The 13,286-nt window shown below is 44.3% G+C and overlaps 1 protein-coding gene across 4 annotated transcripts in view; it reads right to left on the bottom strand.

The window, feature by feature from the left end:
• The window catches only part of LOC124553721 (protein brambleberry-like), a 200,722-nt gene that overhangs the window by 96,187 nt on the left and 91,249 nt on the right, over positions 1 to 13,286 (bottom strand). For all 4 annotated transcript variants that reach the window (XM_047127637.1, XM_047127638.1, XM_047127636.1 and 1 more), the window contains exon 6: positions 6,746 to 6,862. In XM_047127637.1, the coding sequence (XP_046983593.1) occupies positions 6,746 to 6,862 (117 nt within the window). The remainder of the gene's footprint in view (positions 1 to 6,745; positions 6,863 to 13,286) is intronic.

The raw sequence follows: 13,286 nt of genomic DNA, 5'->3' as shown, positions 1-13,286 counted from the left end.
TAGTGCCGACAAGGCTGGTTCCCAGGCTTTGCTCAGGTGAAACCCCGTGTCTCTGTTTATTAGCTCGCTGCTTATGCGTATTTCGACCGCCTCTTTGATGATGGAGTCCCAGTATGTGGAAGCATGCGAGAGGATCTTGGTTTCTTCGTAATTCATGCCGTGTCCCGTGTCAAGGCAATGTTCAGCAACCGCAGATTTCTCTGGCTGACCCAACCTCGTGTGACGTTTATGTTCGTCGCATCTGTCTTTGACCGTACGACACGTCTGGCCAATATAAGATTTCCCACACTGGCACGGGATTTTGTATATTCCTGGTCTCCTCAGGCCGAGGTTGTCTTTAACAGAGCCCAGCATCGATTTCACTTTTGCTGGAGGCCGGAAAACACATTTAATATGGTGTTTCTTGAAAATTCTGCCCACCTTAAAAGACACGCCACCGACATACGGTAGAAAAACCAACCCTGTGGTGTTATCTGCTTCTTCAGGTTGTTCTTGAGGTTTGGAGCGTGCTGGTCGAAACGCGTTCCGGATCTGCTTCTCGGAGTACCCGTTCTGGGCAAATACAGAGCGGAGATGGTTGAGCTCTGCCGATAAGCTGTCCTGATCTGAGATGGCTCTAGCCCTATGCACTAGCGTCCGTAATACACCGCTGCGCTGTGAGGGGTGATGACAGCTCGTAGCTTGTAAATACAAGTCTGTGTGCGTAGGCTTCCGGAACACACTGTGACCCAAGGAGCCGTCACCTTTTCTACGCACCAAAACATCCAGAAACGGGAGCTCACCATCTTTTTCTACCTCCATGGTAAAACAGATACTTGGATGGATGGAGTTCAAATGTTCCAGGAAAGAAGGAAGCGTTGGTGTCCCATGCGGCCATACCACAAACGTATCATCTACATATCTCCAAAAACATTTGGGTTTCAGAACCGCCGTCTGAAGTGCTTTGTCCTCGAAATCTTCCATAAAAAGATTTGCTACTATGGGAGACAAAGGGCTACCAATAGCAACACCGTCAGTCTGCTCAAAATACTGGTTGTTAAATAAAAAATAAGTCGAGGTAAGCACATGTTTGAAAAGGTGTAAGACGTCCCCTTCCAGCTTGGCTCCTATAAGTTGTAATGAGTCCATCAGAGGCACCCGTGTGAACAAGGAAACCACATCGAAACTCACTAGTAAGTCTGTAGATTCAAGACGCAAGTTCTTCATTCGCCGTATAAAATCTTCTGAGTTTCGAATATGGTGTTCACATTTCCCCACCATGGGACTCAGAAGAGAAGCCAGATGTTTAGCTAGATGGTATGTTGGGGCACCTATATTACTAACGATAGGGCGAAGCGGAACATTCTCCTTATGTATCTTAGGCAGGCCATAAAGTCGTGGCGGAACTGGCGCTCGTTCTCTTAAACTCTTCTTCAGATGGTCAGGAAGTTGGCTGGATTTGATTTGCAAGAAGAGAAATTTAGCAGACGGACTGTGTTTAATCTCACAGATAAACCACTGAGTGACGCTGCAATGTCAGTGTTAGAAAAGGGACTTAATTTTGCGCCTACTCCCAAGACCTTGCCCATCAAGGAGTTCATCAGTGCCGTTGAACAAGGTGTTTTAAAACTTCCGAATGACGCTGCTGAAGAAATAAGGCGAGAGGCTTGTAGATCAATAACAAGGATGCCTGCACCCAAGCAGAACGTCACCACTGAAGAAAGAAGAGCGCTCCGTTCTTTAAAAGAAGACAATGATATAGTAATTTTACCAGCTGACAAGGGTAACGCCATTGTTCTTCTGCCTGCTACATCTTATTCTGGCAAGATGATGGACCTACTACAGGATACAGCGTATCGTCGACTCCAGAAAGATCCGACGGATGCCGTACAACGGAGGACATCCGCTCTCCTCAAATCCAGCCAACTTCCTGACCATCTGAAGAAGAGTTTAAGAGAACGAGTGCCAGTTCCGCCACGACTTTATGGCCTGCCTAAGATACATAATGAGAATGTTCCGCTTCGCCCTATCGTTAGTAATATAGGTGCCCCAACATACCATCTAGCTAAACATCTGGCTTCTCTTCTGAGTCCCATGGTGGGGAAATGTGAACACCATATTCGAAACTCAGAAGATTTTATACGGCGAATGAAGAACTTGCGTCTTGAATCTACAGACTTACTAGTGAGTTTCGATGTGGTTTCCTTGTTCACACGGATGCCTCTGATGGACTCCAGCAAAAGTGAAATCGATGCTGGGCTCTGTTAAAGACAACCTCGGCCTGAGGAGACCAGGAATATACAAAATCCCGTGCCAGTGTGGGAAATCTTATATTGGCCAGACGTGTCGTACGGTCAAAGACAGATGCGACGAACATAAACGTCACACGAGGTTGGGTCAGCCAGAGAAATCTGCGGTTGCTGAACATTGCCTTGACACGGGACACGGCATGAATTACGAAGAAACCAAGATCCTCTCGCATGCTTCCACATACTGGGACTCCATCATCAAAGAGGCGGTCGAAATACGCATAAGCAGTGAGCTAATAAACAGAGACACGGGGTTTCACCTGAGCAAAGCCTGGGAACCAGCCTTGTCGGCACTAAGGAACCGTCAGCCACAGATTAGCAACCGCACCGAGTCAACGCAGATGGGAAGCCTTAGCGCAGATGCTTAAATCGGGCGCCAACACCTCGCGCGCGCGCGCACGGCGTCCGTCGCTCCCGGCCGCATTTCCCGCGCCGCGGCGCGCTTCCGCAGACCGCGACCCGTTTCTCCAGCAGAGGACTCTGGTATTCGACGCTGTTTACGACTGGTCTTCGATGACGTTATGCCACGCTGGCGCCTGCGCTGTTCTAGAAAGCCAGCATATAAAGTGGCGCGTTTCTCAGCGACGCGATAGTAGCACCTGAAGATGGCGGGCAGTTGTCTCGCTGAAATATTGTGCGGCTTCTACAATATTATCCGGCGTAAGTCCCGAGAACCTGTCAAGCAAACACAGAGTAGTCGAAACGGTCTGAAAAACTCATAAGGGTGCGGTAAGGAAGTTTGCGCTGAGAAATAATTGCTAAGTAAAAAGTATGATACGTTCCACCACTTCTGAGTTATTTTGCATTGACATTAGCAAGTCCGATCATTGCAGGTGGAAATTTATGCAGGCTGAGTGCGACAGTGGTGCCGAACGTGTCTGAAGAGTTTGTTTCCCTGCGAATTTCCACGGAAAGAGGCGCGGTAGGTCGATGACAGAGAGAGGCTTGCCACACACTTCCAACACCAATGAACATAGTGATATTTGTATTGCACTCTTGTTCAGTTTGAGGAAATGAAACAAAGAACATGTCTGGCAATACTATTCCTGACAGGCTGCTCGAAACAGTGCACACGATGACCCGATTGGCTAACTTCGACGCTAAATGACTCTGAAACGGGACAATGCATTGAATTTTTTTCTTAACAATTATTCCTCAGCACACACCACCCTGTAACACTTTTACAAGCTTTTCAGACTGTTTCTGCCCACCTTGTACACACAAATCTTCTCCGTGACTCGATCTCTCTACAAGTGAAAACCGTATCAAAAATTCCTACAGTAGTTCTTGAGATTAGCCTTTAACACACAGACAAATTGTGGCAGGGAACTTAAATTTATGTATTTATAGAAGAAGACACAATAAGAAGATAAATTAAACAAGCCATTACCAATTAACTGAAGATTGCATAGAATCATATTTAAAAAAAAAAAGGGCAAACAGACTGAAGATGCAGATAATTGTAGAGAAAAATTAAAGATGACATGGTTTGCTTGTCCTCTCAGCAGGAAACTAGAGAGACCACTAGATTGGAGGAAGGGAAAGAAGCTTTGAGAAGAGGACAGAAGGTACTGCCTAGTTAACTGTACAAATACGCTTATAGGTACACAGGGCCATTTAAACTGTCAAATATGTCAAGTTCATGCTGTTTGTAATTTACCTTTGGGTTATTAAAGTTAGACAGACCAAAAATTAACCTCTATCAATGAATCTGAAAGCTGGGGGCAGATAAATACGGCACCTTATTCTCCAAACATCTGTTACTTCTGTCAGTCATCTCTGGGACTAACACACTACACACCTACAAGCAGGTCCGGATGTGCCACTCGACCTGCTCACCACAAAACAAAAACTATACTAAATTTAATCAAAATAAATTACAAGTACTATCCAAGCATGTCCTCACTTTTACTCAGTTGTTCTGGACCTCTTTTCGTGTAATGTTTTCACAATATCCCTGTTTCATTTAAATATTATATGAGATCCTGAGAAGTGTAACCAGATGAACTGATGGCAAATGTATCAAGAATGTTGTCTGTTGCAGTACACAAAACGAGTAAAGATTGAGGCCAAGATCCCTCAACATGTACTCACGCAGATCACGAGTGTATTTAAATATTTATTATTGAGGTCGGAGCACCTAGAGCGCTGTGTAAATGTCGTCACTCAGATGCAAGAATCCCAGAGTAGAAGTCAGAAGTGGTGGCTGAAGCAGTGGCAGAGCATGTCGCCCTCGTGGCAGGCAGATCCTCAATACATAGCTATAATTATGATACATTGTTCAGAAAGAGTGTTTTTTACTGAGAGTGAATATAAAAGAGTGTGTGTCATTACAGCAACGTTCCGAACCACCGCACCAGTCAATATTGACGTGCAAAGTTGACTGGATTATAGTCTCCGATATACATGTACCTTTGAGTATGGCAATTAATATTTCAGTTTTGACCTCGGTTTAAATTTACTGTGGTTAGTTTGTAAGATGAGTTGGTGACTATCTCTCATTTTTCGTCCAAGTGGAATACATTTGTCTATACTGCAAAATTAAAGAATGATTTTAACTGCAGTGGAACAAAAAATTTAATTCAGTGTTAGTATGCAGTCATAATGCTATTGGAACATCTCCCTTTCCAAGCTGATTATGTTATACACTAGCACAATCAAACTAATTTTAGGCTGGTTTGTTCTTCTTCCAAAGAATAGTTTTCACAATCAAAAATTGTGAGTGTAGCATAACGGTGGTGGTGATACTAAATTCTACTGCATAACTTTTAACCCTCCACAGTCACAAATTGTGTTGTCATACGTCCAAGTGAAAAGCAGTAATATAAAACACGCAGCAAAAAAACCATGATCTGTGCAATAAACTGATCTGCACTGCAATCTAAAAGCATAATCCCACAAGGACACCACTGTCTGAGAGTTATTAGTAACTAAATAAGTGGTTGACTGGGATCTGATGCAACTGTACTGTTTAATGCTTCAAGTGGGTCATTACTGTCTCAGTAACAACTGTCCACGGTAACAGTGATATAATGCAAGCTTATTTCACTATTATTAAATTAAACAGTGCTTTAACTTACATAAGTTTATTTTATCATCGTTTAATTAAAACAAGATTATATTGTGATTTTGCTCACAAATTCTGTGCAAACATATGAACGGCACCACACACACCCTCGTGTTATGAAAAACGACCCACCTCCTCGAGGGTTAAGCTAGTGAAAAATACTGTGAGGGTCTTCTAAATATGAGCCAGGTTTTTGTGTTCATATACACACACACACTCGGGTAAGTCATTACAGTATCGTTATGAGAGAACTGAAAGTACCATTACGTGTTGCGCGAGGTATAATAATTGTTTTCTCGTCCACCGTGGTCTGAAATCAATTTACGGTCCGAAGAGAGTCCACACAACATTGGTGATCCTACTCGAATGTCGAATTAGACCCAGACATTTTGAAACAGTTTTGATATAGTGGAAAATCAAAGCCGTAAATGGTGTCCAGCAACCAGTGTCAATGAAGCTCGTGGAAGGCAATTGCCACAGCACTGTTGCCGAGATAGCTTCAGAGGTGGGCACAAGTGCGAAAGTGGCCGTACCATTTTATCGGGCACATTCAGATATGAAAAAATATCTGAGGTGGGTTCGACATCTCACCGAGGCACACAGAAATGTGCAGAAAGACGCCTGTTGACGACTTCTGGATCACTTTGAAGTAAGAAAAGAGGCTTTGGTGGACCTTATCGTGACCTGTGACAAAATATGTGCCCTATCACTTTACCCCAGAGAATGAAATGACGAGTGTGGAGTGAACAAAGTTTGGAGGGAGGAGAGGCACCAATTGATGCCAAAACACGACTACGAGCAGGGAGAGTTTTGGCAGCTGTGTTCCGTACTCTAGAGTTGTACTGTCGATCGACTTCAGTCACGGGCAAAGGACAGCGAACGCAGCCCACTACTGCGAGCTCCTGGGCGCTACCGAGACTCCTTTTCGTGGAGTCCTCCTCCTGGCCAATGTGCAGTTGCATATTGGCAGCTCTCACATGTGGGAAACTCTGAGCTACACTGCCACCCCTCGATCACCCACCTTACTGTCCAGATATGTTTTCCTGCAATCACCAGACGCTGGGTCCACTGGATAAGGCATTAGAAGAACATTTTGAACATAACATTACAGGCTAACAGTATGTGTGCAACTGACTTCTGGGGCAGCCAACTTCTGGAAAGTTTGTATCCAATGGAGGGGGGAACAAAATAATAATAATAATAATAATAATATGGAAGAAACTATGTAGAAACGTAAGGTAATCCATCTGCATCAACAATTAAAACTGTGTTATAACAGCCTACTCAGGTTTTTATCAGAATGATCTCTGTAGTAGGGTCTCGAGTCCCAGCCACAAGCTGCCAGTAAATGTGTCACACAGCGGCAGGGCTAGAGGTTTTTGTTGCTTACCGACTTGGGCCCAGACCTCGGCTGCCTGGCGCTGGATGGTGGTCAGGTCAGCCAGCAGCTGCTCGTGGTTGGCACGCTGCTCCGCCGTCTGAGAGTCCAGCTGCTCATTGGCCGCATCTGCCGACAGGACGAGTCGTTCACAAAATACATTCAGAAGCATTCCACCACAATACAACTACCTCCGTACTGTCTATGCCACTTTACGCCGTGTAGCAAAGGGCACTATCGATACTACTGATCCCCCCCCCCTCTCTCCCCTCTCCCCCCCCCAATAGTGAGCAAGACAAATGACTGCTGGTATATGGGAGGAAGTAATATGTTGTCCAATCCTTCCTGGAACGTAATCTCTCAGAATTCTGACAGTGAATCTCACCACAATGCACATCACCTTTTTCCTAACAATGTGCCGTGTGTAGCACTATACCGATTACTCACCCCACTCCTACCTCACCACTGGCGATTGCGGTTTGTCCCTCTGGACAGTGAGTGTTTATTTGCACACGATCGGTGTGCTTAGTGGACAGTGACAGCCAGCAATGCCACCAACAAGGAAGTCAACATTTGGCAGCCGGACCGCAAGTGGAGGCTGGCTCTGTTGCTACTCAGCTGTAGCTGTCCGCAAGTGCAGAGTTATTGTGGACCTGTTAGAGATAGTGAGTGGAATTTCGAGAAAGGTGGACGTCAATCTGAGGTCGGGCTGCGAGTTGAGAGTGGCTCGTTTACGTGTTCCAAGTTATTGCGAGTCTCTTGGAATGAGTATTTTTGGAGGTACAGTGACCTGGGCTGATGAATTTTCTCATGTGTGTACATTCCATCTACATCCAATATAAGGAATTACATTGTTGTGAATTAATAGAGGGAAACATTCCACGTGGGAAAAATATATCTAAAAACAAAGATGATGTGACTTACCAAACGAAAGCGCTGGCACGTCGATAGACACACAAACAAACACAAACATATACATAAAATTCAAGCTTTCGCAACAAACTGTTGCCTCATCAGGAAAGAGGGAAGGAGAGGGAAAGACGAAAGGATGTGGGTTTTAAGGGAGAGGGTAAGGAGTCATTCCAATCCCGGGAGCGGAAAGACTTACCTTAGGGGGAAAAAAGGACGGGTATACACTCGCACACACGCACATATCCATATACACATATACAGACACAAGCAGACATATATATGGTCTTTAAATATGTCTGCTTGTGTCTGTATATGTGTGGATTGATATGTGCGTGTGTGCGAGTGTATACCCGTCCTTTTTTCCCCCTAAGGTAAGTCTTTCCGCTCCCGGGATTGGAATGACTCCTTACCCTCTCCCTTAAAACCCACATCCTTTCGTCTTTCCCTCTCCTTCCCTCTTTCCTGATGAGGCAACAGTTTGTTGCGAAAGCTTGAATTTTATGTGTATGTTTGTGTGTCTATCGACGTGCCAGCGCTTTCGTTTGGTAAGTCACATCATCTTTGTTTTTAGATGAATTACATTGTTGCCATGATGTGCACATATTTGATTATGACAAGTAATCTTCAACGTGAACAGGTACAACATCAACAGGTGAATTAATTGCATCTACTGGGCACAAGGTTGTGTGCGTTGTTTAATCTTATGCTCATTGTACAAGTGTATGTTATATGCAGACAGCTGGCTAGCTATACATTGTATGTCACAAGTATGTTGATAAACTGTGTTAGTACTTGGTTAAGTTCTCTTTCTCTTTCTCTTTCTCTCTCTCTCTCTCTCTCTCTCTCTCTCTCTCTCTCTCTCTCTCTCTCTCACACACACACACACACACACACACACACACACACAGTGGTCAGAAACAGGTCTGAAAAGCTTGCTAGGGCGTTGCAAGGTTGAAATAATTGTTAAGAAAAAATTCTGGTACGTTGTGCTTTTTCTGATTTAATACTACTGAAGTCAACCAATCACACAATTGTGCACACAAATTAAAGTGGCTCACCAGATTCATTTAGCCCAATCCTTCCCATAGCCTAGGTGATTGCACACGGCACCACTCAGCCTATGGCTCAGGTTTGATGCTTACTATTGTCCCATGTCCCATTTTTGCATTGTTCTGCTTTGGAAACTGAACAAAGACGACATTTCGCCACATTGCCTCTGACGGACTCCTTGTATTTGCGTGAGATATCCTGACTGGTGAACTCCAATGCTTAAAACTCTAAAACGGCACAAAAAATCAATATGATTTGGGTGCCAGAGTGGCCGATAAATTTGACCAGGTCTCGACTTGTCGTGTCGAGTTGCCCCTTGCTCGTGACTGCCCCAAGCAGCCACAACAGTGAGTGCATACACAACCACATGGACAGCCATGTAAACAGACCTGTGAACTTAGTGAAGTCTTGCCCTAGATGTTTTGCTCGCCATGAAAGACAAGATTGCCCATCATGCAACATGTTCCACGTGTGGAAAAACAGGCAGTGTACAAGCAGTTGGTTTGCAATGTGCACAAAAACGCCATTTTTGTCCGCTCCCAGAAAAAAAGGCGCATACACATGCAGTGAACGTTGTGTTTTCCAAACCTACAACAGGTTCTGACAAATTTATGATTAAGGTTGTGCCTCATTCTCACCCTACTGCTGTGCAATGACACTTTAACAAACTATTTCTTTCATTACAAATTGCCAGCCGTCGTGTGAACTTTCAGTAAGGCACAGGTGCATCAACCACTTTGCTTAATTGTGCCATGTTCAAACAGTTAGGCTCACCACGCTGCTCTAAATCGAGCGAGCACCTCCCTGACACTGCTTGGACATTGTAGTTCACTGACACAAATCTCACACTAGGACAGTGAATTTTACTGTGAGACAGTGAGAACATTTTTGGTTTAGAGGCCTTTGATTTGTATGGCCTTAGCATCCAAGACAATGTACTTTCTATTTCAGCTTTTGATCCGAAAGCCAACGTAGCTAGAAGAATTTCCTGCTATTTTCAGAAGGAATTGGAAAAGCTAATAACTTTGTAGCGCATGTTACATTGAAAGACAATGCACAGCGTAAGCTTTTTCAGGCCTGCCCCGTTCCAATTGCTTTACGAGACAAAGCAGCCAGTGAACTGAAAGATTGCAAGATAATGGTGTAATTGCTCCCATTCAAACTAGTCAATGCACAATTCCACTAGTTTTGTTGCCTAAGCCTCCTGGTCACATTCGCATTTGTGTTGACTTCAAGTCTACAGTCAAATCACATTAGTTGACACATATGCGTTACCTCGGCCGGAGGTGGACAGGCTCGGTACAGGACGTTATTTTCCTAAGATAGATTTGTGTGATGCCTACTTACAAATTCCATTGTATGAAGAATCACAGAAAGTGTTTGTTGTAAATACACACTTAGGACTGTTCAAGTATTTGCGTTTGCCCTTCGGGAGTGCTTCTGCACCTGCCATTTTTCAATGTTACTTGGAACAGCTGATTGCAAAAGTGCCATTTTGCTGAGACTACCTCGACAATATTGTCGTCTCAGGTGGTACACCAGAGGAACACATTGCCAATTCGCATACTCTTTCTCAAGTGTTGTCAGAAGCAGGACTCAAGTATTGTATCGAAAAGTGTGACTTTTTTCAAACTGAACTACAGTACTTAGTTCATGTGATAAACAGTCAGGTTGTGCACCCCCTCCAATCTGATTTGCTTGCAACCTGTGAGCTGCCTGTTCCTCACGATGTGTCTGAACTGCACTCCGTACCAGGCAAGGTGACGTACTACATTCGGTTTATTCCAAATGCCACTCAGATCACGGCTCCATTGCATCGCTTGCATCGCAAAAATGTGCTTTTTGTGTGATATGAACACTGTCGAGACACACTTCAGAAACTCAAAAATGCTTTGCTTAGTGACAGATGTTAAGTGCATTTTGACCCTGCCAAGCCAGTAGTTCTGCAAGTCGACGCTTCTTCCTACGAAACTGGCGTTGTGCATTTGCACAGAACTGGTGCACGAGACAGAACTATTGCTTTTGTTTCAAAGTAGTTAACTCAAACTTAGTGCAATTATTCCCAGATTGAAAAAGAAGCTCTTGCTGTTGTGTATGGAGTGAAAAAATTCAGTCACTATTTGTACAGTCGCAAGTTCTATTTAGTGAGAGATCACAAGCCCAGGCAGTCCTTGCTTCATCTGGCAAAGTCGGTTCCTACGCGCCCGCTCACAAATTGCAACGCCGGGATTTGCTGCTTTTGCAGTATAAGTATGAAATACAAAGCATGGCAAAGCGGCCACCCTATCTCGCCTTCTGATTGGCTCAGACTCTGATTTTGATGCATCTGTTGCATCTGTTACCAAATCGATGCACAGGGCTTTGAATTTCTGGAATCATTTCCCTTGCACTACAGAAAAACTGCACAGGCCACAGAAGCAGATCCAGACCTCAAAATTTTGTTGCATTATATTCGCACGTCTTGGCCTCTTTCATTGAACAGTATGCAGAACTCAGTTGTGCACCAGTATTTTGCACGTCAGCATAGCCTTTCAGTTCGACAAGGTGTGATTCTAGTTAAAAATGACAGTGGACAACCCATTTGCTTGTTCCCAAATTGTTGCAAAATGATGTATCGCGATTGCTCCATCAAGGACATTGGGGAATTGTTTGCAGTAAACAGTTAGTGCACCGCTACTGTTCTTGGCGTGACACGGACACCCACATTGAACAGATGATGTCGCGGTATCACGCACGCACCGAGAACCGACTCGCTCTGCCACAGACATTTGCAGCTTGGCCTAAGACTCAATTGCCATGTCAACGAGTGCACATAGTCTTTGCAAGACCATTTTGAAACACTCGTTGGCTCATAGTGGTAGACTCTTTTAGCAAGTTCCCATTGCCGGTGCCTACAAACTCTACCACATCACGTACGAGGGCAAGTCAATTATAATCCACAAAGTAGTTATAAAAATTTATTGTAATCAAATAGGAAACTTACAAGAACATCATTTTTCGGCAGTCTCCTTGTGTTTGAACGCACTTGGTCCACCATTGTACAAGCTTCGTGATGCCCTTATGAAAGAAGGTTCTCGGTTGAGCTGCGAGCCAGAATGCAGCGCTTCTTTCACTGCTTCATCTGAGGCCTGATTCAGTGGACCAAACAAGTGATAGTCAGAAGCGGCAAGATCGAGGCTGTATAGAGGATGATCCAGTACTTCAAATTTGAGTTTTTGGAGTGTTTCAGCAGTGTGGGCAGCAGTATACGAACAGGCATTGTTTTACAACAACACAACACCTTTTGATAGCAATCCTCAGCGTTTGATTCGAATTGCGGGCTTTAGCCTGGCAGTAAGCATCTCACTGTAACATACACTGTTTATCGTTGTGCCCCTTTCCCCATAATGTTCCAATACTGGACCTTGTGCATCCCAAAAAACCGTAAGATCAGTTTTCCAGTGGACTGTTGGGTCTTGAACTTTTTCTTGCACAGCAAATTTGGATGTTTCCATTCCATTCTCTGCCGTTTACTCTCTTACTCTCCGGCTCGTAACGATGGTTTCATGTGTCACCAGTAATTATCCTGTCTAAGAAGTTGTCCCACTCGTTACCATGTTTTTTGCAGGATGTCCAAGCGCATTTGTTTATGCAACTCTGTGAGCTGTTTTGGGACCAATCTTGCTCAAACTTTATGAAACCTAAGTCTGTTGTGGATGATTTTGTACGAAGAACAGTGACTAATGTGCCACTTTGTCAATAGTTAATCGTCTGTCTAAGAGAATCATTTCACGTGAATGCTCAATGGTTTCTTCATTTGTGGCGGTAAACAGTCCTCTGGCTCCTTCATCGTGCGTAACACTTGTGCAACCATTTCGGAATTTTTCAATCCACGTGAAGACACCCTGTTCTGGCAAAACACTGTTCCTGTACCGTACCGAAAGTCTTCGATGAATTTCAACCTCCGATACACCTTCCGACAACAAAAAACTGATCACTGAATTTTGCTCTTCTTTGGTGCAAATAGACAAGTGGAGCAGCCACGATTAACAGCACAGCAGTGATAACGAACCTAACCTAGCAGCTTGAAAATTGCAAAGATATAAAAACAAATAAACAAAGCATGTGTCATGAACATAATATGACAGTCCTTAAAAAAAAAAAAACCACACACACACACACTAAATTGCGGATAATAATTGACTTACCCTCTTAGTACCATTCAAGCGTTGTCCTCAATATTTTGCACAGCAGGTCTGCCGGAAGTACTTTTGTTGGACAATAGACCACAGTTCACTTCACGTGGCTTAACAGTTTTGTGACTGCAACGGCATTCACCATCTAACAAAGTGAGCCGTTTCAAATGGCTCTGAGCACTATGGGACTTATGAGCCGTTTCACCCGCTGTCTAACAGAGAAGCAGAATGCTTCGTACGCACTTTCATGCAACAGATGGCCAAGAGTCACACCACCCACACACGGGAACAGGCACCGCAACTCTTTCTCGCCTCCTATAGCTCCCACCCGCGAGACGGACCATCGCCGGCGGAACTTCTGCACGGCCACGACCATCGCAAGCTGCTACACTTGCTGCATCCACCGCAGCATACGG

This window comes from Schistocerca americana, chromosome 11, assembly GCF_021461395.2.
Source record: "Schistocerca americana isolate TAMUIC-IGC-003095 chromosome 11, iqSchAmer2.1, whole genome shotgun sequence".
NCBI lineage: Eukaryota > Metazoa > Arthropoda > Insecta > Orthoptera > Acrididae > Schistocerca > Schistocerca americana.
This window is presented reverse-complemented; position numbering and strand designations above follow the sequence as displayed.